This window comes from Stegastes partitus, unplaced genomic scaffold (genome assembly GCF_000690725.1).
Source record: "Stegastes partitus isolate 25-593 unplaced genomic scaffold, Stegastes_partitus-1.0.2 Scaffold24, whole genome shotgun sequence".
Classification (NCBI taxonomy): Eukaryota; Metazoa; Chordata; class Actinopteri; family Pomacentridae; genus Stegastes; species Stegastes partitus.
In genome coordinates this window covers 1,033,876-1,060,547 of record NW_007577755.1, presented here as the reverse complement: position 1 = coordinate 1,060,547, position 26,672 = coordinate 1,033,876, and the positions used below count along the sequence as shown (strand labels likewise).

Here is a 26,672-nt window from a genome sequence, read left to right as displayed (position 1 = left end):
AGCAGCAGCACACACGTTAAAGGTTTTGTAGATAACATTCCGTCTGTATTTAATTTCAACTTCAATTTTCAGTGTATGTGTCTTTCTATTTGTCTATGATTTATTTTAAAGTTGCTTACCTTGTGTGTGTCCGGTGCTCATGCTTCCTCCCATTGTGTGTCTTCCCGCCCTCTTCGATCTGTGTCACCTGTTTCTCGTCTTCCAATCAGCCCATGTATGTGTGTGTTCTTGTTTTACTCTGATAGTTGGTCTGCTGGTTTACCTGCCTAACTTCTTACCTGTGTTCCTCATCCTTTTCTTTCCCCCCCTGTTTTACTGTGTCTTTCTCAAGTTTGTTCCCCAGGCCTATTTGGGCTTTTGCTTGTCCTACGACATGCTTCATGTGTCTGCAGTTAAGTCTTCTCCTGACTTCCCGTCTCATAAGTGATTTAGTGATTACTGGATAACTGTTTTGCTTTGACAGACAAATCATTGACGTTTCCTCAGGTGTCCTTTGTTTCATGTTTATGATCCAACACAGTTATGTATGGAAAACAGTAGTTTATTTTCATGGCATGGTATATAAAAAGCAATCAAATAATTGCGAAGATTTTGAAGTAAATATGTTACTACTTTGGGAATTGTCACATTTCAAAGATGAGTTTGACAACAAAATCTGACTTCACCATCTCTTAATCATACATCGAAGCTTGAATGCCTTTCTTGCCTTCATTTAAGCAGAAATTCAACCCCTTTTGTTTTCCTGAACAGTTGCACATTGTAGTTGCACAAGCACAGCATCGACTCTTTGCTTTTGTTTGACATCTACGAGTCCAAATGAAAACTGTCCGTCAGAGAGGAGCTGATTCAGTAGCAGAGTGCGTTTCACATGTCCTAAACTGTGTGTCGCTACAGGACTGTCTGAACAGGAGACCGCATCACATGACTGAACATGACGCTGACATGCGCACGCTGTTAGGTGTTTCCAGAAAAAGGCTTGAACTCTACATTTGGCCCAAATGAAATTTAGGAAATGCACGATAATATGGCAAGAATCTCTGATTAGTGCTGCAAGTGATGAACAGTGACGACAGTTAAAGGGGTACCTCAGGGTTTTACCTCCACAGCACAGAACACAGCAGTGATTTAACTATTCCATAACAGCCATCATTACTTAAACCTGTGTTTACTGTGACAAGTCAAAATGTCTGCCATTAAACACGCAATGAGACACGAAAAATTTTTTCTTGTATTTTACAAATGTTTTCATTCTTGTGAATTTACATGTCAAATGTAAAATAGCATTAAAAACCTGTAACCATAAAAAATAACCCATAAAAATTCATTTTTTAAAAGGAACTGTCAACTATTTTTAATTTATTGTAATTTTAAATATATTTCCTTTTTATTTAATATATGAAATTGTAAAATTCAAGCTTATTAATGGTAAATGGTCTGCACTTATATAGCGCTTTATTACTGCTAATATATTTCTAGAATTAGACCCAACTGCTCACAATTAAAAGATAACGAAGAACTGGTTCAGTAATTTTACATAGATTTGTTTAACTGAGAGAAAGCTTACATCAGGGCTCTCAAACTCGTAGCCTGGGGGTCAATTGCAGCCCCCTACTTGACATCAAAGTTTAGTGTTAGTGCGGCCCGTGTATTTTTCTCAAACGCACCTGCGTGAGCCGTTGCCCTGGGCATTTTATATTTTTATCACTTGTGGGCTACCATAGCTCAGGCTCGTGACAGCAACGTGAATTAGCAACGATAGTCACTTGAAACGTGACTTGGGAGCGTCACTGAGTGGAAGGAAAATATATCCCGTCACCCAGTACAAATGCTTTCTTTTTTTTTTATATCTGTGTGAAAAGCTCTTCTCCTCCATGAACTTTATTAAGTCAAAGTACAGGTCCAAACTTACTGATGAGCACTTTCAAGCCATACTGAGGGTCTCAATTGCTTTCTCTCTCAAGCCAAATGTGGCTCAGCTGTGTAAGAGGAAGCACTGCCAGGTCTCTGGCAGTAAGGAGTGGGTCAGAGAAGCCCATGTTCTGAAGAATGTTCGTGTTCTGAATTGTTATTAATAAAGATTGGATCAGTTGTACTTTTTCTGGAATGCTTGAAAACCTTCTTTTTTAAAAACAAAAATACTTGAAACCCTTTCTTTTTTTGAATACTTGATGCAGCCCAGCCTCACTCCATCTCGAGCAGCCCCCAGGTAAGTTGAGTTTGAGACCCCTGGCTTACATCATTACAGAACAATGTTAATGAATGTGTTTTTATCATCAGTGTATAACATCTATAGGCTTTGGGAAACTTAAAATAATTTATATATCTATATGCTTTGATATGACTTCATGTATTGTCTCTATCTACATGTGTTATATATAAAATTAAGGCCAGAAATAAATTTTAAAGCAAAAATACTGTATTATTATAACATATTAGGGGTATTTGTACTTGATTTTTTATATACAGTATGCAATAGGGGACTCACTAAAGACAGACTTAAAGTAAAATGTGAAAAGATCAAAGTCAAGCTTTGCATTTTAACATGGAGGTCTAAGATTGGACTCACTGCAGATCTATACAATCCTAAGATATTTTAAAACCAAGTTGCATCATGTACATAAGAACTTCACAGATATTCTTTCCAATCTGAGACACGCACACAGATTATGATAACTGATAAAATTATTATTGTTTCTTTATTTATACAGGTAATCTCATTGGACACTGGGTTTCATTCTCAAGACAGTCCTGTTCGCAAATAACATTGGTGTTTTACACACTACAGGACATTATTGAGATTTTTGTGCCTGAGGAAGTCACCTCACTGGGAAGCCGCTGTAAACAAAATGGAGACTGTAGAGCCCCAACTTGCTGTAATAATAATTCTTTACAGTGAAAAAAAAAACTAAAGCAGAGAGCTGCACAGTCTGGATGAGCCTTGCCTTGCTTTAGAAGCCACCACAAGTGGTCGTTTAGTTTTTGTCACTTTCACATTAGCTTTATTTTTCACCGTCATGTTTGTAAAGCAGCTCAGAATGGACAAATCAAACACTGGCTCCAGAGGGAGGCAGTCGCAGTTTTACGATGACGGTCACTGTAGGTTCTCCATGTTTGGAAGAGAAGTGGTGACATTGAGTTGGTTGCAATCTGTAAACTCACCACTAGGTGCCGCTAAATCTGACACACGGACCTTTAAACAACTGAAAGAAAAACACTGTCCAGCAGTAACATCAATTTATTATAAACACTGTACATTGCAATCACTTTCCATCCACCCAATAAGGTTTGTTAGAAACAACAATGCTTTGAGGCTTTCTAATTCAAATCTTCACTATCCCTATAAACACTGATCAGGTCTTCACTGAGCTTAAAAAAACAGATTTTTCAACATACATCTTTGGACTAAACATTGTTTCTAATCTATTTTATTGACAAACAAGAGCTTCTGCAGTGTAAGAAAAACTTCTTTTTTGTTAATTCTAGAAAGCATATATTGATCTGGCAGCGACAGTGTTGGACAAACAGTTGTATTGAAAAAGTCTCATCAGTACACTGAGGTCACTTTTCACAGTGAAACAAATACTTGTAGTGCAAATCACCTCTCCTGCAGCGGAGAGCTGTGTGGAGACGGAGGACCGGACGAGAAGTCAAAGTCAATTGGAACGAATCTCTGGAAAACAAAAGGAAGATTTATTTTAACTTATTTATCTGAGCATATGTTCAGAGAATCTGGAAGTTCATGTTGAGATGGGTTTTTTTAAAGTTTTTTTTTTGGCCTTTCTGCCTTTATTGGATAGTGTAGTCAGAGAGAGACAGGAAAGTAGGGGAGAAGAATGGGGGGAGGACATGTGGGAAAGGGTCATGAGTGGGATTCGAACTCATGACCTCCACATTAGGACTGTAGCCCTGCACATGGGACACCAGCTCTACCAGGTGAGCTATAGCAGCGCCCCAGTGTTGTGATGTTTTAAAGTGTCCTGTGTACATCAATAATGGACGTCATTTTGGAGATATTTTGGTGCAAATAGTTCAAATCTTCCTCCTTTGCATTGTGGGAGGAAAAACAACACACTCAAAAGTTTCTGTGCTGATTTTCTCAGAGTATACGTCGCTTATAGAAAGTATTCTAACAACCCTTTAGTTGACTCTGGCATTAAGACTGTCTTTTTTAATCAGAAAATAGCCACATTCCATCTACTTTGATTCAGTGATGTTCAGCAATATTAAAGAATAATGAATAGTGTTCGGTGGTACTTGTGAAGACGCTTCTCGCTCAACACCTGTTTGGAGTTGGTATGTCATGTAGGATCGGTTGGGACCTGCATTATCTTTGTACTGAACAAACAGATCACACGATGCTTCCTTGAGCATCACCAGTGTTGCAGTGGACTAACCCAAATGACACTAACCATGACAAGAAGGAACCAGACAGAATTGACAACGTGCGATGGTCAGTGTATTTCCTTTAACTTCCCATCCCAAACTGCTGTGTCGACGGACACGGCAGGGGAAGTTATCGAGACAGATTTCACAAAGCAAACCTTATGCTGACCTAATTCTAACAAGGTCTGACATGGTGAACATCCATCTTATGTTTTGTGGTAGTTTGTTAACTTGTCAAGTAAAGGCTCTAAAGATATGAAAGTGTTTACTTCTACCAGTCATCCAGCAAGCCTTGCAGCTTGAGAATGTCCAAGCTTTACAAGTCAGTAGTACTGAGCTGCTGTGTACCAGCTGAGGAACCAACCATTTTTGTACAATCTTGCCTCCTTATTGCCTTCTGCTTCTAGGGAGTCACTTGGAAGGTATATCTACTTTCTAGAGCTGCTTTTGCAAACTCTAAAATGTCTCAGCTATAACAAAGCCCATCAACTGTTCTGTTATTGGCTGCAAGAGTGAACACAAGAGTCTTCATGCACTCTCAGCACCTGGGGAACTGAAGACTCAGTGGACTACTTTTATTTTTGGCTAACATTACGATTAGCTTTGATTGTATGACCATACGTCAGAGCTCTGTGAAAACTGTACAGCTGAGGAACATTCTGAGATGCTGGAAACTTAACACTGATTTGAAATAAACAAAGAAGGATGGGGTGGTTTTCTGTGTTTTCATGTTGTGCTTTGGTGCAACCTAAACTCAGCCAGTGTTTACATCTATTCTCACTAATCCTGTCATTTTATTACAGTTTGATTCCCAAAAAATCTGTTCTCATTTATATTTTTCTGTTTCTGTTGTCAGACAATGGAACGAGTATGAAAAGTGACAGAATGCAGCTCATTAAGACTACATGTTAACCAGCAGTCACGTCAGAGTCACTTCCAAGCTGCTGCGTTGCATCACTGATTTCATTACTATGACATTGTCTGACAAGCTTACCAAACATATGAGTTTAAAACAATGATTTTGCGGTGAATGTGGTGATATTTCCACGTAAAATGATTAATCAGAGAGAAAGTTAGAAGTGACTGATCTCCCATACACTGTATTGGTTGCTGTGTGGCCAATTTAAAACCAGGGGATACACAGTCAAGGTAAAATGAACCATCTTTAAACTGAAAGACGTACTTTGGGGACATGGGATTTTAAATAATTTGCTGAAAAGGGGCACAGTGTGGGATCTTAAACCCTAAAACCAACAGCAGGGATTTCAGGAAAAAAGTGCTACATATATCACTGTTAATACTCACAGTCGACTCTTCAAAGTGCAAGATGGAGGCCAGCGGGTTTCCACAGCGAGGCCGAGGAGACAGACACCCGGGATGAGCTGGGACAGACACTGAGGTGTAGGTGGCCACCTCCTCGTCCATACGTAGCTCCTCCAGCGGAGGAAGACGTTTACGCAGCATCGCCGCTATAGGACTCAGAGAACAGGTCTTCTGAACACCGAGGTCTGTAGCAGGAAAAAGTTACAATTTAAAAAAAAAAAATATCATAATCACTACAAGATTAATTATTAAAGGGAGTGTGAGATGTGAGTGGCACCTCTGTGCAGACGCTGAACACAAGGGTTGGTCTGACTGGTTGGTTCTGACTCAGTTGACGTGTCATTATGCACTGGCTGCAGCTTTCTCTGCTCAGATGAAAGTAAACCTTGGTGATCCTGCTGAGCTGAGATCTCCTGCTTCTTGAAATGTGGGGCTCTGATTAGCTTTTTGCCCGTTGAGAAAAAAATGACAGATTCCCTGTGTGGTGCTTGTAGGAACATCTGTCCTCCCTCAGACTTCTGCTCCTCCTCCTCCTCCTCCTCTTCATGACTGTTGGTCCTGCTTGTCTCTGGCTTTTCTTCATAGTAGGATTTAGTCTAGAGAAGTGGAAGAAGAAACAAAATGAAACCCAGTGATTTAAAAATAAATAAATCTAAACTTAACTCAGTATGGATCTCTGTTTGGCTGTTTCGGGTTTCAGTTCTTACAGGTGAGGCTTGAACTGGGAGCTGCTCTGCTTGTGTGTCAGAATCTTTGTCTGTCACATTCGCGCTTTGCTCATCTTCTTGGTCATCAAATAATCTCTGGACAACCTCCTGCTAAGAAACAAAAAATAGTACATGTATGTTTATTAAGTATGTTTATTTCTGGTAATATATATATATATGCGCCTTTTGTTCGGGAGTACATTTTGTCGTCATTATAAATCCATTACCCAAAATCTCTAGAATGTCAAATCCCACTTTTAAAATATTTTAGAATTTCAACAAAGGCATTAAATTTCAAGGGCGATTATCTGAGTTTGGAAATCCAAGGTGTGCCTACTAAAAAAGACAGTACCCTTTTTGCATTTTCAGATCATCAAGAATATCTGAACATTTACCTTTTCCCACCCAGAGTTGGTACAACCTTACAAACAGTTCAACATTACGTTACTTTGTTTTACACATCTTATTCAAAAATTTGAAATAAAAAATGCCAACAATTAACCATCAGCAGTCACCGGATTCTGTCAAAAAAAAAGAAAAAAAAAAGTTGCACTTCTAAGCACAACTGTTAAGCTATGACTGACTTGGCTGCAACTAATGCTTATGCAACAAAAATTCAGGGACTTTTCGGCTGAACTGCAGGCTGTGTTTTCATATACCCAACAGAAACAATTTAAAAAAACGCATGAGGTAAAATATCTGGGGTATGTAGAGTCACCATTTCATTTTACCCAGTAGTGGGAACACCGGTAGGCACTTGGAAAAATGCTGTAGAAGTTGATTTTAGAATTTAAAGAAATCCACCTTTTTCTTTTGTAATGATTTATGGCATTATAACTGTGTCATACTGCAGAGAATACATTTTTGAATTCTCTCTACTTCTACTCATGGTTGTGCTGTTTCCATAGAAGTGCATGACTTCCCACTGGGGTGGAAATGAGGCCACAGTGAGTAAAAATGTGACAGCAGCAAAAAATGTCCAGAAACAGCCTGTGGTTTTACAGGCTTCAAATGTTGCTGTTTGCTTATAAAGCTCCCTTTAACATTTAGTTTACCTGAAAGAGTCAACAGTTTTAGCTTTAAACTGTGCTTGAATTTTATACATACATCTCTTTCGTTTCCCTTTTTTGTTTTCCTAATAAATATAATGTAATACAATAAAGAATATAATACATTTCTGTAAAGCACATTGGACACACTATAAATTTGACATGATTTTCTCCTCTCACCTCGTGGTGCGGCTGAAGGTTGTTTTTGCAGCTCCTGAGTCCGGGAGTGCCGTACGGTGACTGTTGAGTCGACAGATGCCATTTCTGAAAGCAGCAGCATCGTGAGATAAGGCAGCGACTGGACGACATACAGTGTGCCAAACGGACAGAGTGTGAACATACAACACGTGTATACCGACCGTGGCAGACATGACGGGCTGGTGTTTGGTGTCGCGGACCCTCTGTGGAGTCCATTTCTTCAGCGGAGTCTCTTTGAGTGGTACCGCTGAGGAGGAAACAGTCATGTCACGTCAGGGTAAAAGGACGGAGAGATAAGGATGCATTAGGTTTTAGAAGATAACAAGAACAACGATGCTGAATCTTACCTACTGGTCCGCCAGTCGCCTCTGCACGAGCTTTTCTAACCGGCACTCTCTGAGCCTGGGGAAGGAAGCAGCACATTAAAACAAACTGTTTGCAGGCTTGCTCCATTGCTTTGCAAATTGCACCAAAAATACAAGAAGTAGGAGGTGGCGTAGAAGTGAAAATACATTTAACGTGCTCATACCGTGTAGATTGAAGTGCCTCTGCCTGGTGGACATTCTGAGTTTCGGGGTGTGGCACCGACAAGCCCTCCAGCTTTCACCCCTTCGTTCTGGAGGATACTTTGCAGTGCAGCGGCGTCCGGGGAGAACAAGGGGTTAACTGTAGCGGGTCCAGCTTTTTGTCGACTTTTCATGACGGACACTCGCTGAGGCTGCGGATCAAAACGACTATTAGACACAATCGCAAAGTGCATAACATTAATTTAACACTAACACAAAAATAACCAGTTGAACGCTAACTGGTGCCCTCTGAACCCAAAAAAGGCACAAAACAGCAAATGGAAATGGTTTAAGAGCATTGTAGTAAGTAAAAAATAAGAAACAAAAAAGGAAGAAGGTTATAGGTGCAGAAGGGAAAACAAAGTGAATGTGCTCATACGGTGTAGATTGAGGTGCCTCTGCCTGGTGGACAGACTGAACCTCGAGGGGTGGCGCCTACAGGCCCTGCAGCTTTCACTCCTTCGTTCTGGAGGATGCTTTGCAGTGCAGCGAGGTCCGGGGCGAACTGCACCGACTTCACTGACGCTGTGAGAAGAGAACAGAGAGCCCACATTAAGTTGACATGAAAAGGGCCAAATTAATTTACATTGCATTTTTTGTTGTCCACCTTTATTCATAACAACGTAACACTGACTGCTGTTGTGTTTTACTAAAATTAAGTTGTTTGTTTACCCCCAAATACATATAATTATAAAACTAATATTTGGGGGTTTTTTTGACTCCAAAAGACTAAGTAAGGTATTGCTTTTCCAGCCTCAAGACGAGGTTGAGAAATCATGAAGTGGGGAAGCAAGCTCTGTTCAAAGGCGGCAACATCAGCCTGATGGAATCCAAAGTCCATTCATTGATACGTCGTTTCATCAAAAGCCAAAGAGTAAAAACAAACACGGTTGTACGGGGGTCACTGGTTGAACAGCCAGGAAGTTTGCTGGACTAGTTAAAATGTAACAAAACACCATTTCCCAAATTTGTGGCTAATTTGACCCCCACAAAAAAATGAACTACTTCTACTGTGATCACATGTTGTATAAAAGCACACATTGCGTTTTCTTATGCTGACCTGTCAAGGGTCCAGTTTTTTGTTGAGTCTTCATGACGGACACCCGCTGAGGCTGTGAACGAGACGATTGTGGCACAAATTCACAAAATATATAACTTTTAAAACACTCTAAACCAATTGCAACCTATCAAGTAGAGGAATTAAAAGATACTTTGAAGGCGGCACTATGAGATGAGTATCGTAAATCCTGCTCACCAGATAGTTATATGGTTTAGAGTGTGGTGTTGCAGATGCCAGTGATGCGACACTGACTCCCTCATTCCGGAGGACACTGAGTAAAGCTGCATGGTCGGGCTGAAATTTCTCCCCTTTGTTTGAAATAGGTAAAAAACAATCAAGTCGAGAAACAGAAGACAAAATAAGTGTGTGTATAATCAATGATAAGCTACAACTGTGGTAAGACTCGTCCATCAGCATTGATAATTATGATAGCATCAAGATCAGATGCAGACAAGTTACTGCAGGTTAAAAAAAAAACTGAACAGAACCTGCATGTATCTGACAAAGTGAAGATGATCACGTGCAAAGGGGAAGCTCAAAAGTAATGTAGCGACAACACACTTACCACTGAAACCCTCTGAAAGATCGTCCTGTGCGGTCAGTTTCGTGGTCTGGCTGACTGTCTTGGATGAATCTTTGAGACTGAGCAGGTTCATGTTATTCAAACAGACTTCTGCACTTAGAGCAGGCTGCACAGAAGAAGCAGCCATATTTTGATGCATCGTGTTGTCAGGTTTGGATAAAGTGGCTGAAGTCTTAAAAGTTTTGAAAGGATCAGTCTGTCCTAACAGGTGGGCTGAACCTTCTGTAGTCTTTTCATGAGGGTTCCCTTCCCCACCTTTGATGAAGTCCCCATTGCGATTTAATGAAGATTGATGTTTAGTAGGTTTTGCATTGCATACGTTGTTTTTAGGTGGGACAGGGCGAGCAACAGTCTTTGATTTTGAAACAGTTTGTTGATTTTCGGTTGCTATTCTAGTGTTTTTAGGCTGGGACAGGTTGAATGGTACCGGCCGGGTGCATGGCTTTTTCTTCTTAGTTTTCCCCTGCAGGAAAATGATAAAGAATTAAGAACGCAAGAAAAATGCAATAATATAAAAACTGTTAAAAAACAGTCTACAGGATGGGAGGAAGGCACTTACAGCCAGAGGTTTCTCCTCCCATCTGCTGTGGGACTGGCTGAAGTCGTTGGGAGTCTGAAGAGGAAGGGACTTTGCAAGCACTGGAAGTCTGCTCACACCTGGTCGCACAGGTGCCTTCTTACTGATTTCTGAGTTTCCAGGAGGTTTGTTCTCACTGTCTTTGTTTGAGAGGTGAGATACAGACATGGGTTTGGAAGACTTTGGGTCTGCTTGCCTTTTGTTGTGTTCATTCTTCATTCTGTAGAGAAAAACAATCAGTTTAAAGATAATACATTCAAATAAGAATTAGATATTCAATGTTGATTCCTACTGGTCAATTGATTTTTTTTTTTTTTTTAAAGTCAGCAACTGCGTGAGGGGTAGATTCTGACCGATCAGAACCACCACCTAATTGATTTTATCTCACAAGGAACTGGTGTTATTCATGCATTTTACAGCTCGCAGCTGAACTATTTTAACGCCCTGTATATGGGGTTGACATATTTAAATGATACGTAACCACAGTTCGTTCAAATGCAGCTGCCAGGCTACTTTTACTGTCTTCCTATTATAATTCTACCTCTTTCAAATCTAGCCATAGCTTTACCTCAGCTACCCGTTTCTTGTCATAAACGTTGTGTGTGTGTGTGTGTGTGTGTATATATATATATATATTTATATATATATATATATAAACATATATATATAAACCCACACATACATATACTGCCTGTTATTAACTCTGTGTCTCCTCCTTTTTCTCCAGTTTGTGCTTTGTTGTCTCCTTTACTGTACCTTAGCTGCATGTATTTCTGGCTCTGGAGCTGTACAGGTCTGATCTGCAGTGTACTTGTGTCGCCAGTTAGTCCAGCGTTTATGTTGTCTGTTTATCTTTGCTACCCTTTTCTCTCTTTTCTTTACAGGATGGATGCTCTCCCTGAACCTGGTTCTCCAGGAAGTTCTACTTCTCCACCGTCAATGTTTCTCTTAACGTTTCTCTTTAAACAAAGGTTTTGGAGCTTTAGATGCTGTCCAAACAAAGGCAGCTGTCAGAAAACTTGTTAATAAACTGCAGTCTACAAATGTGGTTGAAACTTTATAAAATGGCTTACCTCTGAAAGTCACTGTGGATTTTGTTCTGACTTTGCTGACGAAGGACTGAAGAGGAGTCCATATTGATGACAGGAGGGTGAAGCCAGAGGTGAAGGTGTGAATAACAACTGGATACGCAAGAAATGAAAACAACAACAACAACAACAACAAAAAACAAATGAAAAGTTGAGCAACCAAGCATGAAACACTATACTGGCTTAAAGCAAAGTGAATGTGAAGATGGAGAAAATGCATAAAGCATGCAACGACATAAACAAACTCAGAAAGGCTTCAACAACTGCTGCAAAGTTAAAGACATAGAAAGCTTCATGCAGTGAAATACCTGCACTTCATACACAGAGAACGACAAAACAAATCAGGCGATAAAAAACTACATTACTTTGGCTGACAAGTAGAGACAGTAGTTAAATATTCGCAGAGCACAACCAAGGTGACGATTATCAAACGTTAGCAACACAAGTTAGCTTAAACCGAAGCAGAAGGCTAGCAGCTACATTTAAAGTCTTTCCCCGTTAGCACACGGACAAAACGGACAAAAAGCAGCTCAACATACTTCACAAACTTTAAAAACGCCAACAAGCCTGCGTTACTTCCTCCTGGCGACCTAATTTAGTATTTCCCATACAATTAATCGGAAATGTTTTGGTCTTACAGGCGTTTTGTGGCGATTTAAAGATCCCTTGTTCGGTCCTTTCACACCACAGACGGCTGTCAACTTCCTGGACTCGCAAGTTTGTAAAAAGCGCGCTTCGCCATTGGTCGCAATGCGAAGCCGTATCAACCAATCACTGCGCGCAGTTTGGTTACGACAATGCTGTCGACCAATGAGCGACGGGTTTTAATAAACAGCTCCATGGCAACGACGCGAAAGTTGTTTTACCACGTGACGGCTTTTTGCCGCGACTTGAGGAGTTCAGGGGAACTTTTCTGTTTCTAATGTGAGAAATCAGAGTTGACCGTTTACATAATCTTAAATAAGTAATCAGTGAATATAATTACTAACCTGGGGCATGAACCAGAAATAACAGAATAACAACAGCGATATAACAATAAGAATAATGATGATAATAATACTGATAATAATGATAATAATACTGATAATAATGCTAAGAAATGATAATGTGTAAACAAAACACATTCCCATAAAGGGAAACTTTGAGTACAGTCTTTCACAGTCTTCGATCTATAATTGGGGGAACCTGTTGGGAAAACAAACAATCTCTATGATAACAGCAATTTAAATCTCATATAGCTCCAACTAAGATGAAGTGGATCCAAAACACTGCTCATTGCAACAAGTAGTTTCAGGCAGCTGATTTGATCTGAGTTGTTATTATTATTTTTTGTTGTTGTTTATTTTTGGTAATGTGTTAGGGGTCTTAACTGGGTAAACATTTCTTCTCACCAGCATCTGTATTTCTTTTCCTAGACTATTTATAGGGTTGGACACCCAAATTACTATTAATTAAAATTAAAATAAGCATTAACAGCCTAGAGAATATATCCATCTCACTCAGGCTGGTAGCTAAAAATAGTTTATTTTACTTTTTACTTACCGTATTTGAATGCTGAATGACATGGCTCCACAACATTACATATGGTTGTTGATCCAGAAGTCAGGACCAAGGCTAACAGGTACTGTGCCCAGTTGTTTATACACAGTGCAACAAAATGTTTTTTTTTCTTTACACAATACCTAAGACTTAAACAGCATTGTTGGCGTATAACTGTTGCCTAATGTTAGCTAAATAACATGTAGGCTATATAAGACGGCACACATAACATAACGTTACTCTGGGATACAAGCAAACTGGAGCTAGCTTGAAGCTAACTGCTAATTACTGACAGGTAACGTGTACTAAACTGCTAAACCTACACTCATAGCTAGCTAGCAGCTAGCTAGTTGTCAAATGAGAAACAACACTTATAAAAGAACCTGGCGTTTGGTTACGTTACCTGAAAGTAAGACACCTAAGCATTATATTTTGTAGAGAGTTAAAAGTTCAAGTAATATTAGTGAGATATCTAATTAGCAACACTTCGCTAACACCTGGAGCCAACAGTTGCACAGGTGCCTGGAGGACAATATTTGAGTATTAAGTTTCACTTTTGTTTGACAGCTGTATTAATTTTGCAAATTAAGGTTTAATTGACAAAACACATGGTATATTTTTAAAACACAATTGCCTATGGTAAAGTAGTACCTGAAAATATTCATAAAAGTCAATTTAACCTCCTTGTTAAACAGCTGTAACATTAAAATGCTGATTGCACCTCAATACAACAGTGATAAGAATTTAGTAGTACAGTTAGGTAATACAACTACAAATAATTATTAGTCTAAGAAACCACATGATGCTCTGAACTGATCCAGTCTAGTCCAACAATGTAATGCAGTCCTTAAAAATGTCAGTTTCACCAACTCCTTCTGAAAAATCAGGACAACAGTCCTCAGATTCACATTAACTCTGTTCATCACGAACTTGTTACTCCATACTGACCTGTGACCTCTGCTCTGTGACCTTACTCTCCATCTGCTTGCTATCATTTCCAGTATAGTGTGTTTCCATGGCATCCATTCTGTTGTACAGAATTGTACAGCTGGAGTCTATCCCAGCTGACTTAAGGTGAAGGCAGGAGACACCCTGGACAGTTCACCAGTCTATCACAGGGCTACACTTAGAGACAGACACATTCACACCTATGGACAATTTAGAATCACCAATTAACCTCAACATGTTTTTGGACTGTGTGGGAGAAAGCCTGAAAACCTGGAGAGAACCCACGCTGCACGGGGAGAACATGGAGACTCCACGCAGAAAGATCCCGGGTGTCCTCACTGGGACGGGAACTGGTGACCTTCTTGCTGCTAACCACCGAGCCACCTTGCAGCCCAGTGATAATAATTCAGTAACCAAATTATATGAAATTTTACAGAATAGCAGACATAAAATAATACAAATAACATTGTTGTCAGAGTTCAGTTCAGAAAGGAAGGCAATGTGGGACACAGAGTTGCTTTAGGACTACAAAGACCAGACAGGCAGACAGAACAGATGGAGCAGGCTGAGGTTCAAATACAAGGCATGAGCTAGAAAAAGTAAAACGCTGGGGAACAATGGAACAGTTTACACTTTACAATAATCTGTCAAATGAATGATAAAGAGATGCATATAAATCTAAAGGACTGATTGGCAGAGTAAAAACAGGTGAGCTGACTGGGATCAGGTGAGGTGGATGAGAAACACAGAGATCCTCTGATGAGTGGCTGGAGTAATACAGGGATGAAAACTCTCAAAAACCATCATAGTAGCAACAGAAAATTATTTAATGTTTAATCAATGCAGGAGAGATTCTGAATACGAACATTTAGAGAATGCCAAGGACTTGTCATTTAGAAGTTGATTATTATGTTCTTCTACAGGTACTTTTTCTGTTGTTTTCTTAAAGATCCGAGTGCTTGTACCACTGGAAGGCAGCCTGAGAACATGCAGTAAACAATCAGACCCTCCCTCTGTGTCTCTGGTTGACCAGCAGGTGTCGCTGTTAGAAGACTGGTAAAGCTTCATGTCTGGCTGACAGCAGCAGCACAGCGTGGGTGTCTGCCTGTCACCCAGGGGCCCGTGTCAACAGCAGAGGGAAGAAGAAGAGACGTGGAGGAGGAAACCAGAAAATAACGCCGCTGCAGACATGGACCTACGGTCTGAGCTGCTCAAGTCCATCTGGTACGGTTTCACGGCCCTGGATCTGGAGAAAAGTGGGAAAGTGTCCAAGTCTCAGCTGAAGGTGAGTGAAGGCTCCTCCACCTGCGAGATGGGACTAGAGGAAACTTTTTCTTTTTGTCTCTGATGATTGGCTCCCTTTGATTGTGCTCCTTCATTTACTACCTCAGTTCATATTTTATCTTGTGGGCTCACTGAAGACAGTTAATGAATATGTTCAGTGAACTAAAATGTCACAAATGCTGTGTCGTTTAGTCAGCGTAGATTTAGATTCTGTGCTTCAGGAAATAAGGTTAAGTGTACTCAGCCTGCTATTACTTATCATCATCGTCAATATTTCCTGTGTGAAGCTCTTTTTTCAGTCACATCGCGTTCAACAAGGAACAAATGTGTTCCCCATATTTCGAGTAAAATACTTTCACTGCTGTAAGAGGGCACAATATGCACCTCTGTCTGGCAAGAGCACGAGAGTAACAGTTTGCTCTCAGTCTGTATATGAATGGGAGCCCTCATCGCCAAGCTGTGCTCACACTGGGCCTCGATGTACCAGCTTGTAGTGCAAAGGGACCTCTGGCACTGGAGAACAGCCTGTTGAATAGAGTATGTTCACAACATGAGCCCGTGCACGTCAAAGGAACATTGTCACAGTGAGAGCGAGGACAAAGTGGAAACATGTTGGTGATCGTTGTCTCTTGCCACAAGGCTTCAACGGATCCACTGTATTTTTGTTGATCTCATTGTTATGTCACTTGGTGTGGCTCAAACTCCATTTCCAGCAGCCTCCCACGTTCCTGCGCTGTGCTGACCGGTGCTCCTGGCTCGCAGAGAGGCAGCCTCATGACTGGGCTTATCCCCCTCATGCATGCAAGCCGTGTACAGGCACCATTTTTTTTAGATATACTCGAGGCGAGCAGTTTGCATGCAGTGGCCTCAAAACTGACAGATGTTGTAGAGCGCTGGAGACAGGAGACAGGATGTGGTTATGGCTCAACACACAGAGACTGGTTGTCTGATAACACGCGTCAGATATCTCAAGATGTTGCACAGTGAAGAAATAAAAGGAGGAGGAAAGGTGTTTATTTAATTAAAAAGCCTTTTGACAAGTAGTAATACCACTAATGCTGTATGATAAGACATAGTAATTTATATCACTTATAGTTTTTTGTGCAATCAGATGTCATTTAAATATACTTGCCTTTAATACTTTTAATTATGTTTATCATTGTATTAACTTTTATACTATTTTGCTGTTTCTCTGTGAACTACTTGCACTGTTTAAATAAAGTTTGATGGACTTTTTAAACACATTTCTCGTACTTAAAACAGTGGTAACGTCTTGCTGACTTTGACCTCATTATATTGCCAAACATATGTGCAAACAGAATTATTTTTAGAAAGATCCAATGCAGCAGAAATGTAAAACTTTAGTTCCCTAAAGATGTTAATCAACTTTTTTTTATTTCAGTTTGTTGGCCTTCATTTTCTGAGAGAATAGCACAGAACCTTTAACTCAACTTAAATACAACAGCATGTAATTTAGCAGAAATCCTGCCAAGAAAGCTTTCCTTAAATGTTTAGCATATGGATTTAGCTCTGCATCTTTCTGTTCCAGTGTTTTTCCATCTTTTTAAATACATCTCTCCTGTGCATTGCAATTTTTCAGGTATTGTCTCACAACCTGTGCACGGTTTTGTGTATCCCACATGACCCGGTCGCTTTGGAGGAGCACTTCAGGGATGACGACGATGGCCCAGTTTCCAGTCAGGGTTACATGCCTTACCTCAACAAATATATCCTGGATAAGGTGATAACAGCACGACTACACGCTCTTTTTGTTGTTTGAAGTGTAATGCAGGATTCTGTTCGATATTTCAACCCCTGTATTTCTGTTGGTGTAGGTCGTGGAAGGTTCTTTTACAAAGGAAAACGTAGACGAACTCTGTTGGACTCTTACGGCAAAGAAAAACTACCAGCCAGACAGAAGCAGCAGCACCATTCTGCCAGAGAGGGACGCTTTTCGGCTCTGGTGCCTTTTTAATTTTCTCTCTGAAGACAAGTACCCTTTGGTGATGGTTCCCGATGAGGTGGGTCCTACCAGATTTCACATGCACAGAACAGATCCTTTAAAAATGTGTTATTTAGAATCTCTCTTTTTAATGACTAGAGAAAAAAGCAACTCATTTTAAAAAACTGCAAGTAACAGTTGTAGTGGTAGCTGATTGTGGCCGTGTGCGATGATGTTTCTAAATGCAGCCACACATATTTCAAGTTATCGTGCTCTGTTGTTGAGTATAACTCTAAGACGGCAGTCAGTAATCTGTGACCTAAAAATGCTGTTGGATCTTTTACAACCACTAAGTACACCGACAGAAACCTTTTTCTTGCCATCATGGAACGCGGTGCTCTTTTCATGCAGCAGTGTGGGCTTGTTTCTCACTTGCAAACCCTCGTTTTGGTTTCCTGTCTTTTTTTTTTCACTGCAGCTGCCAAGAGAAAGCCCCAAATTTCAAGGGCAGAGTAGTTTCAATCGTGCTGAGTTTAAGAAAACACTATCCAGTTTTATTTTGGTATGTGTTTTACACACCGACCGCTGTGCAAAGAAATCTGTGGTGTAATGAGTACCGCAGTGTTGTAAATGCTGTTACTGAAGTACGTTTAAAAAGGAAATAACATAAATTAAGTGTATTGTGTATTTTTCAAGAAGTAGAATTGCACAAATAAGACTTCCAAAGAAATAAACCATTATTATGAAAAAATAAATAAAAATCACCAATGCAGCAGCCGCCGATGCTTCAAATGAATGAGTATTTTTCACTCTTTCACTCTGCAGGTGGAGTACCTCCTGAAGAAGATCTGCATGGCCATGAGCATTGAGTTCAACTGTGTTGAATTAGACGACTTCTTCTCCCAAGAGTCAGTGCAGCAGAGTGGCATTACTGTTTGGGTTTTTCTGGAGATGATGAACTCTGGAAAAGTAACCAGAGGAATTGATAAGAGCATTATCAGCATGGCTATAGAGGAAGTTTACAGGGAGATAGTTGGGGATGTCCTTAAAGAGGTAAGAGACCGATCTGTCAGCAGAAGGCTTTGTTTTTGTTCCTGGCATGCTCCGATTTTTGATGGTATGTGTTTGTGTGTCGGTTTGGGTGCATACAGGGTTATCTGTGGAAAAAAGGTCAGCTGAGGAGAAACTGGAAGGAGCGCTGGTTCACGTTAAGGCCGAGCAACTTGGCCTACTACACCGGGGAGGATCGCAAGGACTGCCAAGGCAACATAGTCCTGGATGGGAACTGCTGCGTGGAGGTAAGCAGCTGGAGATGATCATCTTTCAACGCTGGAGGGAACTGAGGCTTTTAATAATAAATTCTTCGCCAGTTTGAAATGAATACCACTCATTTGCTTCCCTTTGCTGAGTCAAAATATCGTGCTTTATGACAGCGGTTCTCAACCTGGGGGTGGGGACTCTCCCAAGGTGTCGCAAGATGAAGCTAAAAGGACTTCAAATGTTAAACAGAGTGTCTGGTTTTCTTGGAAATTACTATAAAATGTTGCATCTCCATGCCTTGAAAAGGCAGGAAATTAAAACAACAGCAACTATGAAAATTATTTTGGTGGTTCAGTGGGGTTGAACATTTTATTTCTCCTGTTATATGATACATTTAACGTTTAGATACATTTTACTGTTTCACCCTCTGAACTACAAAATTCAACAACGGGTGTGAAAGGTATGAATTACAGCATTTATCAGAGGAAACTGTAAGTATAGACAGAATTATTGGGTTTCCCACTTGCTCGTCATGTGTGTTATGCTGTTCCACTGGGCCAATTAACGAAATCTAAGATTAAAATCATGATAGTTCATCAGAATGTAAAAAATTGTTAAAATAAATTGACAGGATTCTGGAAAAAACTAAAAATTCTGCCCTCTTTATGCTGACCGAGAAGCCATTAGGCTTAACAAATATGGAGACTTGTTGGTTGGACTGCAGGCAGTGCTTAAACAAGTATGGAAACATGTTAAAAGTGTAAGTAGTAAAATATACAACAGTATTGGTAACACCTACAATTTGTAGCATGTCATTGTTTCTTTAAAATTTTTTGCAAAAAAAATATTCAAAAATACTATTCTTTCTTTTTTTTTTGGGATTTCTGACATCATAGCTGTGTCATATTGCACAGAAGACATTTTTCGTTTTTTCCACTTGTAATTGTGGTTGTGATTTTCCATAGAGGTGCAGAGGTTAATATTGAAGTGAAAAATGAGCCCACATTGTGGAAAAATGTGACCTGAGCAAAAAATGCTCAGAAACTGTTTGGAGTTCAGAAGGTTAATTTTGCTCTGGTTTCTGTTAAGATGCAGAATAAAAGACAAGAGCTGCTTTGGAATAATGACAATACTGTGTCACTAACCACTAAAGACCCCAACCCTCTTCCCCAAAATATTAGAACTACAAAAACAACTAAAAACAACAACAGAACCTCCTTTCTGGCCATCACCTCCCTCAGTCATTTTCATACATTTTTATTCAGTCCCCAAAAGACTCTGCTTACAATAATAATGCAAAAAGGCTGGGAACTGTTAAGGTTATAAAAAGCACATCACTTGAAACTGAAGGTTTCTCAATTTTTCTCAGAAATCTCACATACCTGTAGTAACCAGAACCAATAAGTCTTCCAACCTCAGTCACTCATGTGTGAGCCATACTGAAAGTGAAGCTTGCAGAAGTAAAGACTGTTGCTTTGGCTGTGTGCAACACTGAGTCAGGTTCAGCACTACACCCTACACCATGTGTTACTCCAAAAGACAACAATCAGTCATTCTGAAATTACAATTAAATATTATTTGGCTGTTAAAAATGGATCAGAATCTCCCTTTCCCAGCACTTTTCCCTATTAACCTCTGTATATTTTAAAAGAATGTCACAAAACTGTCAAAAGGATGGAAGAAACGACACATAATGAAGTGAAATGTATTGATTAAATGTGTGTTCCCCTTTTTGAATAGGTGCTGCCAGATCGAGATGGGAAGAGGTGCATGTTTTGTCTTAAAACGCTCTCCAAGACTTATGAAATGAGTGCCTCAGACACCAAACAGAGGCAGGAGTGGACTACAGGTCAGAGGAGACTCACATTCACTGATACAGATCACAAATTGATCTCAAAAATCTTCATCTTTCTTTAAACATCATCTTCTTCGCAGCCATTCAAACAGCCATCAGGCTCCATGTGGAGGGGAAAACGTCCCTGCACAAGGACCTGAAGCTGAAGCGGCGGGAGCAACGAGAGCAGCGGGAGAAAAGGCGACAGGTGAAGGAGGAGGAGCTGCAGAGGCTGCGGGCTTTGCAGGAGGAACGGGAGCGTAAGCTGGCCGAGCTGGAGCTCCTGAAGGAGGCGCAGAAGCAGGCTCAGGCCCTCCTGGAGCAGGACGAGCAGAGGAGACGCCAGCAGCACGAGCAGCTCCAGAGGGCCCTGGAGGTCCAGCTCCGTGAGGCTGAGGAGGTGAGCCACAAGCAATTCAAATGAAACAAAAAGCAGAAAGATAAGAGGATTCACTTCTTTGCTTTGATTTCTTGTTTCAAGGCCCGGGTCAGTATGCAGGCGGAGATGGCTTTGAAAGAGGAGGAGGCAGAGCGGCAGAGGAAAAGGATCCATGAGCTGGAGGAGATGCAGAAGCGTCTGGAGGAGGCACTGCAGCAAGAGATTAAAGCCAGGCTGGATGAGGAGGCCTTCCGTTACGCTCAAGCAGGGTAAAGTTTGCATACAACCAATACAACACGCTGCAAGTAGGGAGGTGTGTCAACAGCAGATTTCAAACTCAGCAGCTGAAATAAGTTCATGTTGCGTTATGTTCCTGAGGAAGTTGAGCTGCCAGCGGAGGAAGTTGTTAAGCGCTGCTGTCCCTCATGTCGCTGCGTTGCTGTTATCTAATGGATTGATCTTGCCGAGCGTCTCGCTGAAGGCCCTGTGTGTCACTTACAGATGATCAGCTTCAAAGATTGTATTCTTTTTTGTGTTGCCTGCTCAGGTTGCTGGCCGAGGAGGAGGAGAAGATGAAGGCCCTGATGAACCTGCAGGAGGAGCAGGAGGAGTACATCGTGAAGACACAGAGGGAGAAGCAGGAGCTGAGACAGGAGATGGAGGCCAAATCTCGGGCCCTTGAGGAGGCGCAGAGGCAGCTGGAGGAGGTTCGTGCCAACCGGCACAGGGTTGACCAGGATGTAGTGGTGAGTTAAAAATAAACACAACATAAACAAGTACAGCGAGCTGATAAGAGCACACAGCTGAAAATAGCATTTTAATAAACCTTATTCCACATTCCAAAGAGACTATACTTGGATGTTACAAGGAGAAATAAAAAGCTTTTCATTCATGGAGATGTTAGGCCTGTGTCTAGTTTAATGGTTAATTTGCTTCATTATTAAAAACTAAATCTCTAGTGTGATAGTGTCGATCAGGTCAGAGAGAGGTCCAGTCCAACACCAAATTTACAAAAACGGCACATGAAAACAGCCAAAGAGCCATGATGAAAAAAAGTACCCAGAACAAGTCCTGACCGCTCATGTTACAGAAATTGTTATCAACAGCAGATAAAGTCATGGGCACTGACCTTGGTGCGACTGCAAACAGGATTTTAATTAGACTATATGAATTCCTTTTCTTTTCATTGCAGCTATAGAAATGTTAATGGTTATTTATGAGTTTTTCAAGACAACTGCAAACTCAAATTTTGTTGCTTCTGGAGGAGCCAAGCTGACAAACGACAATGTCAAACACTGACCTACATGTACTGACAGATAGAATGCCACATACAGTATAAGACACTTTAGTAACATAAAACACAGAACAACAATATAATTTAAGCTTCGATCAACATAGTCTTACTTGCTGTCTCATGTCGAAGCTAAGTTTGTAATTTAGCCAGAGCTGCTCTCTCTTTTAATATGTTCCTTTTTTAAAATTTTACACTTTGATAATGGTGTCACGGGCGAGAGTTATTTCTGCTTTCCTAATTTGGACATGAGGGAGCCAGTACTGCACATAAATAATAGTTTATTAATTCTAATTGGTGCGTTAATTAATTATATGTGCTAAGTGGTAGTTTTTCTCTTTGTGTGTCCCAAAAAAGCAGCCAAATAGCAAAAGCATGGCTGCACGTATTAATCTTTTGTGTGCTTTTTCTTTACAGTTGATTAAAAGGGTTTTTTTTTGTCATGAAGTATGCAGCATTTGTTGTTTCAGTAGCTGATGCTCGATGTTTTAATGAGTTGCGGTTTTCCTCTGGCAGGCTGCTCAGAGGAAACTTCGCCAGGCGAGCACCAACGTCAAACACTGGAACGTCCAGATGAACAGACTGATGCGACCGATCGGACCAGGCGGTATGTGTCTTGTATGCATGACAAGCTGGTGCACAACAAACATTAGCATTTAAAGAACTTCATTTGCAGCTTTGAGTCAGTGTATCATCCCAGCAGAGGTAGTATAAATAATTTCAACAGGTGTCGAAAAAAAAAGAAAAAAGATTACCACTGCATTTTACTGACTCTGTAAATGGCAGGCTTGTTTAAAAAATACATATTTCTGTATTAATGCAACCAACAACATTCGACGTATACAGAGAATAACAGCAGTGTTAAAGAGAGAAGTAAAGAGTAGTATTTCTACAGACAGTTCCTCACAAAAGAAAATAGATGGTAGACATATCTTAAAGTTCATTCTGTTATTATACTTCCTGAAATGTGATTCTTTATTTTTTAACCAGTGGACTCCTTCTTTATTTCCACATCCTCCTGCTCAGAGTGCATCATTAGAGAACTAAATCTGATTTAATTTCACCGCTTTGTTGCTTTTAGAGAAGAGGCCGTCGCTGGGAAGCTCTTTCTCATCCTTCCAGATCCCGACACAGAGAGACCCGGGGCTGCGTCTCAGAAGGAGATCAGGCTCTGAGGATCAGGACGAGGAGAGCAAAGAAAATGTTGACAGCAGAGCTGGGTGTGATCAGGAGAAACGTCACTCTCATGCCTCCAACGGAGACATGGACATCCCCTAAAAACATGATTCAGAGAGGCTGCTTCGGTCACTTCTTGTGAGGTTTTCGACAGGAAAGACAAGAGACGGTTGTGTAACGTGTGAACAGTATGACGACAACAGGACATCTGCTCTTAAAACTGAATTTACAGTACTACCATTTCTAAAAATGTTGAATTTACTGACCTCATGGCACAGACAGCAACAGTTTAAAACATTTTAATGAGAAAGTGCATTTCCAGTATTTGCTGCTCGTTAATGCTTTGACTGCAGCCTGTGTGAGGCTTGTTGTGAACAGAGACGATACCTCAGTGCAAAGAAAACGAGCTGTAAGAAAGATCCTGAAGGCACAAGCTTAGCTGTGATAAAAAAGTAGAAAAAGTAGATGAAGCTCATGTAATACCAATGTTTAATTTTCCTATTTGTAATTTTTTTGGTTTGTTGAAGGAGGCTTCAGTTTTTGATGCAGAAAGTTGATTCAGTATTAGACTTTACCACAGTCGCTCCTGATAAACAGGAAAGAGAGAGAGAGAGAGAGAGAAGCTCTCACTGAACTTCCTGTTTCTAATGTCAGTTAACATTATTGTAAATAAAAGAGTGAATTGATGCCATCACCAGACTTCTACCTGTATCTTCACTGTGTTTAAACATGTGCAACTTACAAGTCAAAGACCGTGGAACCTTCACTTTGATAAAAGTCTCAATCGACTTATTACACAGTGGGCAGCTGATAGAACATTCTGCTAACTAAATAAATGGGTTATTAAACAGCTAATGCATCAATGCCAAAAGGCGATAAAAAGGAAGAAGCCGACACCCACATGGCTGAATGTTCAAACTGCTCGTCCGGTTTAATTTGAATTTGAGTCTACCTCATTTGTGAGGCTAAGACGCGTCACCGCTGACTCATTTTGCTCATATGAGTGAACAGAGACATCCCCTGACAAACCCTGCAAACTACATGCTGGATGGATCGATCCTCTTAACCCCTGACTGTCTTTAGAAAATCTCACAGTCTACACAACCCACTGAATGCTTTCTGGATGTTGTTGTTGTTGTTGTTGTTGTTGTTTTAAGCACATATTTATTGACTGTGGCCTGATTTTATTGTGTAATATAAAGTGATGCACCCATATGGAAACAGCACAACCATGACTAGAAGTAGAGAGAACTGAAACATGTCTTCTGTGCTGTATGAGACAGTCATAATGTCATTTAAAAAAAATATATGTTCAATTTCTTCGATTATCTATTTTACAATTAAAAAAAAAAAAAAAAAAACCTGGAGTCAACATGTACAACACTGACTCACAGATGTCACCAATACTGGAAAAATGATAACTCAGGTCAGTAACTAATGACTTCTCAGTTGTGCTGAGGAGCGCCAGTTTTTATTTCCATCCATCCATCCATTATCTATACACCGCTTAATCCTCACTAGGGTCGCGGAGGGGCTGGAGCCTATCCCAGCCGACTTAGGGTGAAGTTTTTATTTATTTATTTATTTACAGAATCTTGTTTGTAACAGTTTATTAATTCCTTTTTTGAAATAATAACGACTGTGTAAAGTAAAATTATTTTGAATAAATAGAAAAAAAAAAAGAAAGAAAGAAAGATATGAATATATAAACATAGAAATATATTTTCATCCTTAGTTGGGTTAATTTTCCTGACAGAAGTGCACACCACACATGATTAGTTCAAGTACCATCCCAAAGTTGATAATCTGGTGATATTTTTTTGTTTTTACAGTTTTGTGGCTTTGATAAATGGTGTCACTTTAAGAAAACATGCATTTCAAACCCGTCGGTGGGTTTTCAAATTCAAAAGGTTAACTGATGTGAATAATTCATACGAAGCGTTATGTATTAAAATTCCTTATTTATAGAAAGGAGGCAGTTCTACTTATTTTCTGTACACGTGAAATCTACACATTATTCTTGACTTCACAAAAAGGTTGCAGCTAGTAGCAGGAATCTATAAAACAGAGCTCAATAGGTTTGACCTTTTTTGTTTCTTGGAGGAATTTATATTTTTGATATAACAGCACGAAAACCATTAGATTATGATGGCAGACTTATTTTAGTAAAAGGTCAAAAAATAAGCAGCTGGAACACTCCAGTACCGTGTTTCTTGGCCCATTTTAGATGGTGCCTGATAATTACATAAAATTCATTTATAAATATGCACCTTGCAATAAGAATAAAAAATCTTAGAACTAGAGTTGGCACAGTGTTTGTCTTTAACACAGGGCTTAATGCCTATGAGAGCTATTTTTGCATTGACAAATCTCAGTACTTATCCTGCTATTAGCACATTTCTTCTTTAAAGTGGTCAAATACTGTAGTTTTCTTTGAAACATATTTAGTGCACAGTGAAGCAGGCTTCTGAAGGCCTTGGAGGATTAATTATTGTTTTTTAAACAATTTCTGTATTGTTTTTTGTTTTGTTTTGTTTTTATTTTAATAAAAAATAATAAGTGAATGTATAAAGTTGCTGCTTTTGGGGTTTTGTTGGATTTAAATCCTATAGGATAATCTTATGGGATTAAATGCATTGTTATGGGATGAATCTCATCAGAATCAATGTTATTGCTCAGTAGGTTCTCACATACGAAGACTCTGACTTAGTGTTTTGGTGTGTAAAAATGAACACTGACAGATTTTCTTTTTAAAAGAAGGATAAAAGATGTTTGATAAAGAAAGTGTTGCAAGTATTATATGATATATGTAAGAACTTTTGGTGTAGCTCTTATTGACATCAGCGTCTGTATGTTTAATAACATCATGGTAACACTGGACATTTTGACCGCAATAACAGAAATGTGGGTTGACTATCCATCATGCCACATCTGTACACATCCATATGCATATTCATAAAGTCCTGTGTATATACCCATATGTATACTCATTGTTCCTTACCTGTACATATCTGTACACATCCATATGCATATTCATAGAGTCCTGTGTATATACCCATATGTATACTCATTGTTTCTTACTTACACATATCTGTACATATCCATGTGCAAATTCACAATATTTGAATATACACAATACATAATAATAATATGATAATGACAAAACTTTATTTGTACAGCACTTTTAAGAACAGAATTCGCAAAGTGCTTTTACATATTAAAGAAATACAACACACAGAGACAAGGTAACAACATGTATAAAGAGCACAGGCAAACACTCAAAATATAAAAATACACACAATAAAAATGGAAAAGAACAGGCTGGGTAACTATTGAAAGGTGTACTAGTAAAACTGATTTAAAAGTTGACATCACAGAGGGGAATTAAGATTAAGGTGAAGATAAAAGTATGATAGAAGCAGATTAAGAAAGAGAAAAGAGAGAAGGATGGCAGGTAGTATCAATAAAAAAAGGGAAAGAAACAG

The 26,672-nt window shown here is 39.8% G+C and overlaps 2 protein-coding genes across 2 annotated transcripts; one reads left to right on the top strand and one right to left on the bottom strand.

The window, feature by feature from the left end:
* Positions 1-3,219: 3,219 nt before the first annotated feature.
* On the bottom strand, positions 3,220-12,255 carry troap (trophinin associated protein). Its single transcript, XM_008296544.1, has 15 exons — positions 12,173-12,255; positions 11,520-11,627; positions 10,429-10,666; positions 9,852-10,332; positions 9,482-9,594; positions 9,287-9,338; positions 8,606-8,751; positions 8,190-8,378; positions 8,008-8,062; positions 7,822-7,907; positions 7,643-7,726; positions 6,414-6,524; positions 5,984-6,302; positions 5,689-5,891; positions 3,220-3,670 (listed from the first exon to the last, which is right to left on the bottom strand). The coding sequence occupies exons 2-15, from the start codon at positions 11,579-11,581 to the stop codon at positions 3,596-3,598; spliced, it is 2,214 nt and encodes a 737-aa protein (XP_008294766.1). The 5' UTR covers positions 11,582-11,627; positions 12,173-12,255; the 3' UTR covers positions 3,220-3,595.
* A 2,884-nt stretch (positions 12,256-15,139) lies between these two features.
* Positions 15,140-23,886, top strand: LOC103368229 (DEF6 guanine nucleotide exchange factor). The gene is made up of 11 exons (XM_008296533.1): positions 15,140-15,306; positions 16,906-17,046; positions 17,141-17,326; positions 18,073-18,300; positions 18,399-18,545; positions 20,248-20,356; positions 20,443-20,741; positions 20,823-20,989; positions 21,268-21,466; positions 22,528-22,618; positions 23,093-23,886. Exons 1-11 carry the CDS (start codon positions 15,211-15,213, stop codon positions 23,287-23,289), a joined length of 1,860 nt encoding a protein of 619 aa, XP_008294755.1. The 5' UTR covers positions 15,140-15,210; the 3' UTR covers positions 23,290-23,886.
* The last annotated feature ends 2,786 nt before the right edge of the window (positions 23,887-26,672 follow it).

Bases quoted from the DNA above. Each gene is read 5' to 3' on its own strand.
- troap (XM_008296544.1), bottom strand. From the start codon at position 11,581: ATGGACTCCTCTTCAGTCCTTCGTCAGCAAAGTCAGAACAAAATCCAC. The intron at 10,333-10,428 runs GTAAGTGCCTTC...ATTTTCCTGCAG, and splicing joins GGGAGGAGAAACCTCTGGCT to GGGAAAACTAAGAAGAAAAA. The intron at 8,063-8,189 runs GTATGAGCACGT...TTCCTTCCCCAG, and splicing joins GAGGCACTTCAATCTACACG to GCTCAGAGAGTGCCGGTTAG.
- LOC103368229 (XM_008296533.1), top strand. From the start codon at position 15,211: ATGGACCTACGGTCTGAGCTGCTCAAGTCCATCTGGTACGGTTTCACG. The intron at 18,301-18,398 runs GTAAGAGACCGA...GGGTGCATACAG, and splicing joins TTGGGGATGTCCTTAAAGAG to GGTTATCTGTGGAAAAAAGG. The intron at 22,619-23,092 runs GTATGTGTCTTG...TGTTGCTTTTAG, and splicing joins GCGACCGATCGGACCAGGCG to AGAAGAGGCCGTCGCTGGGA.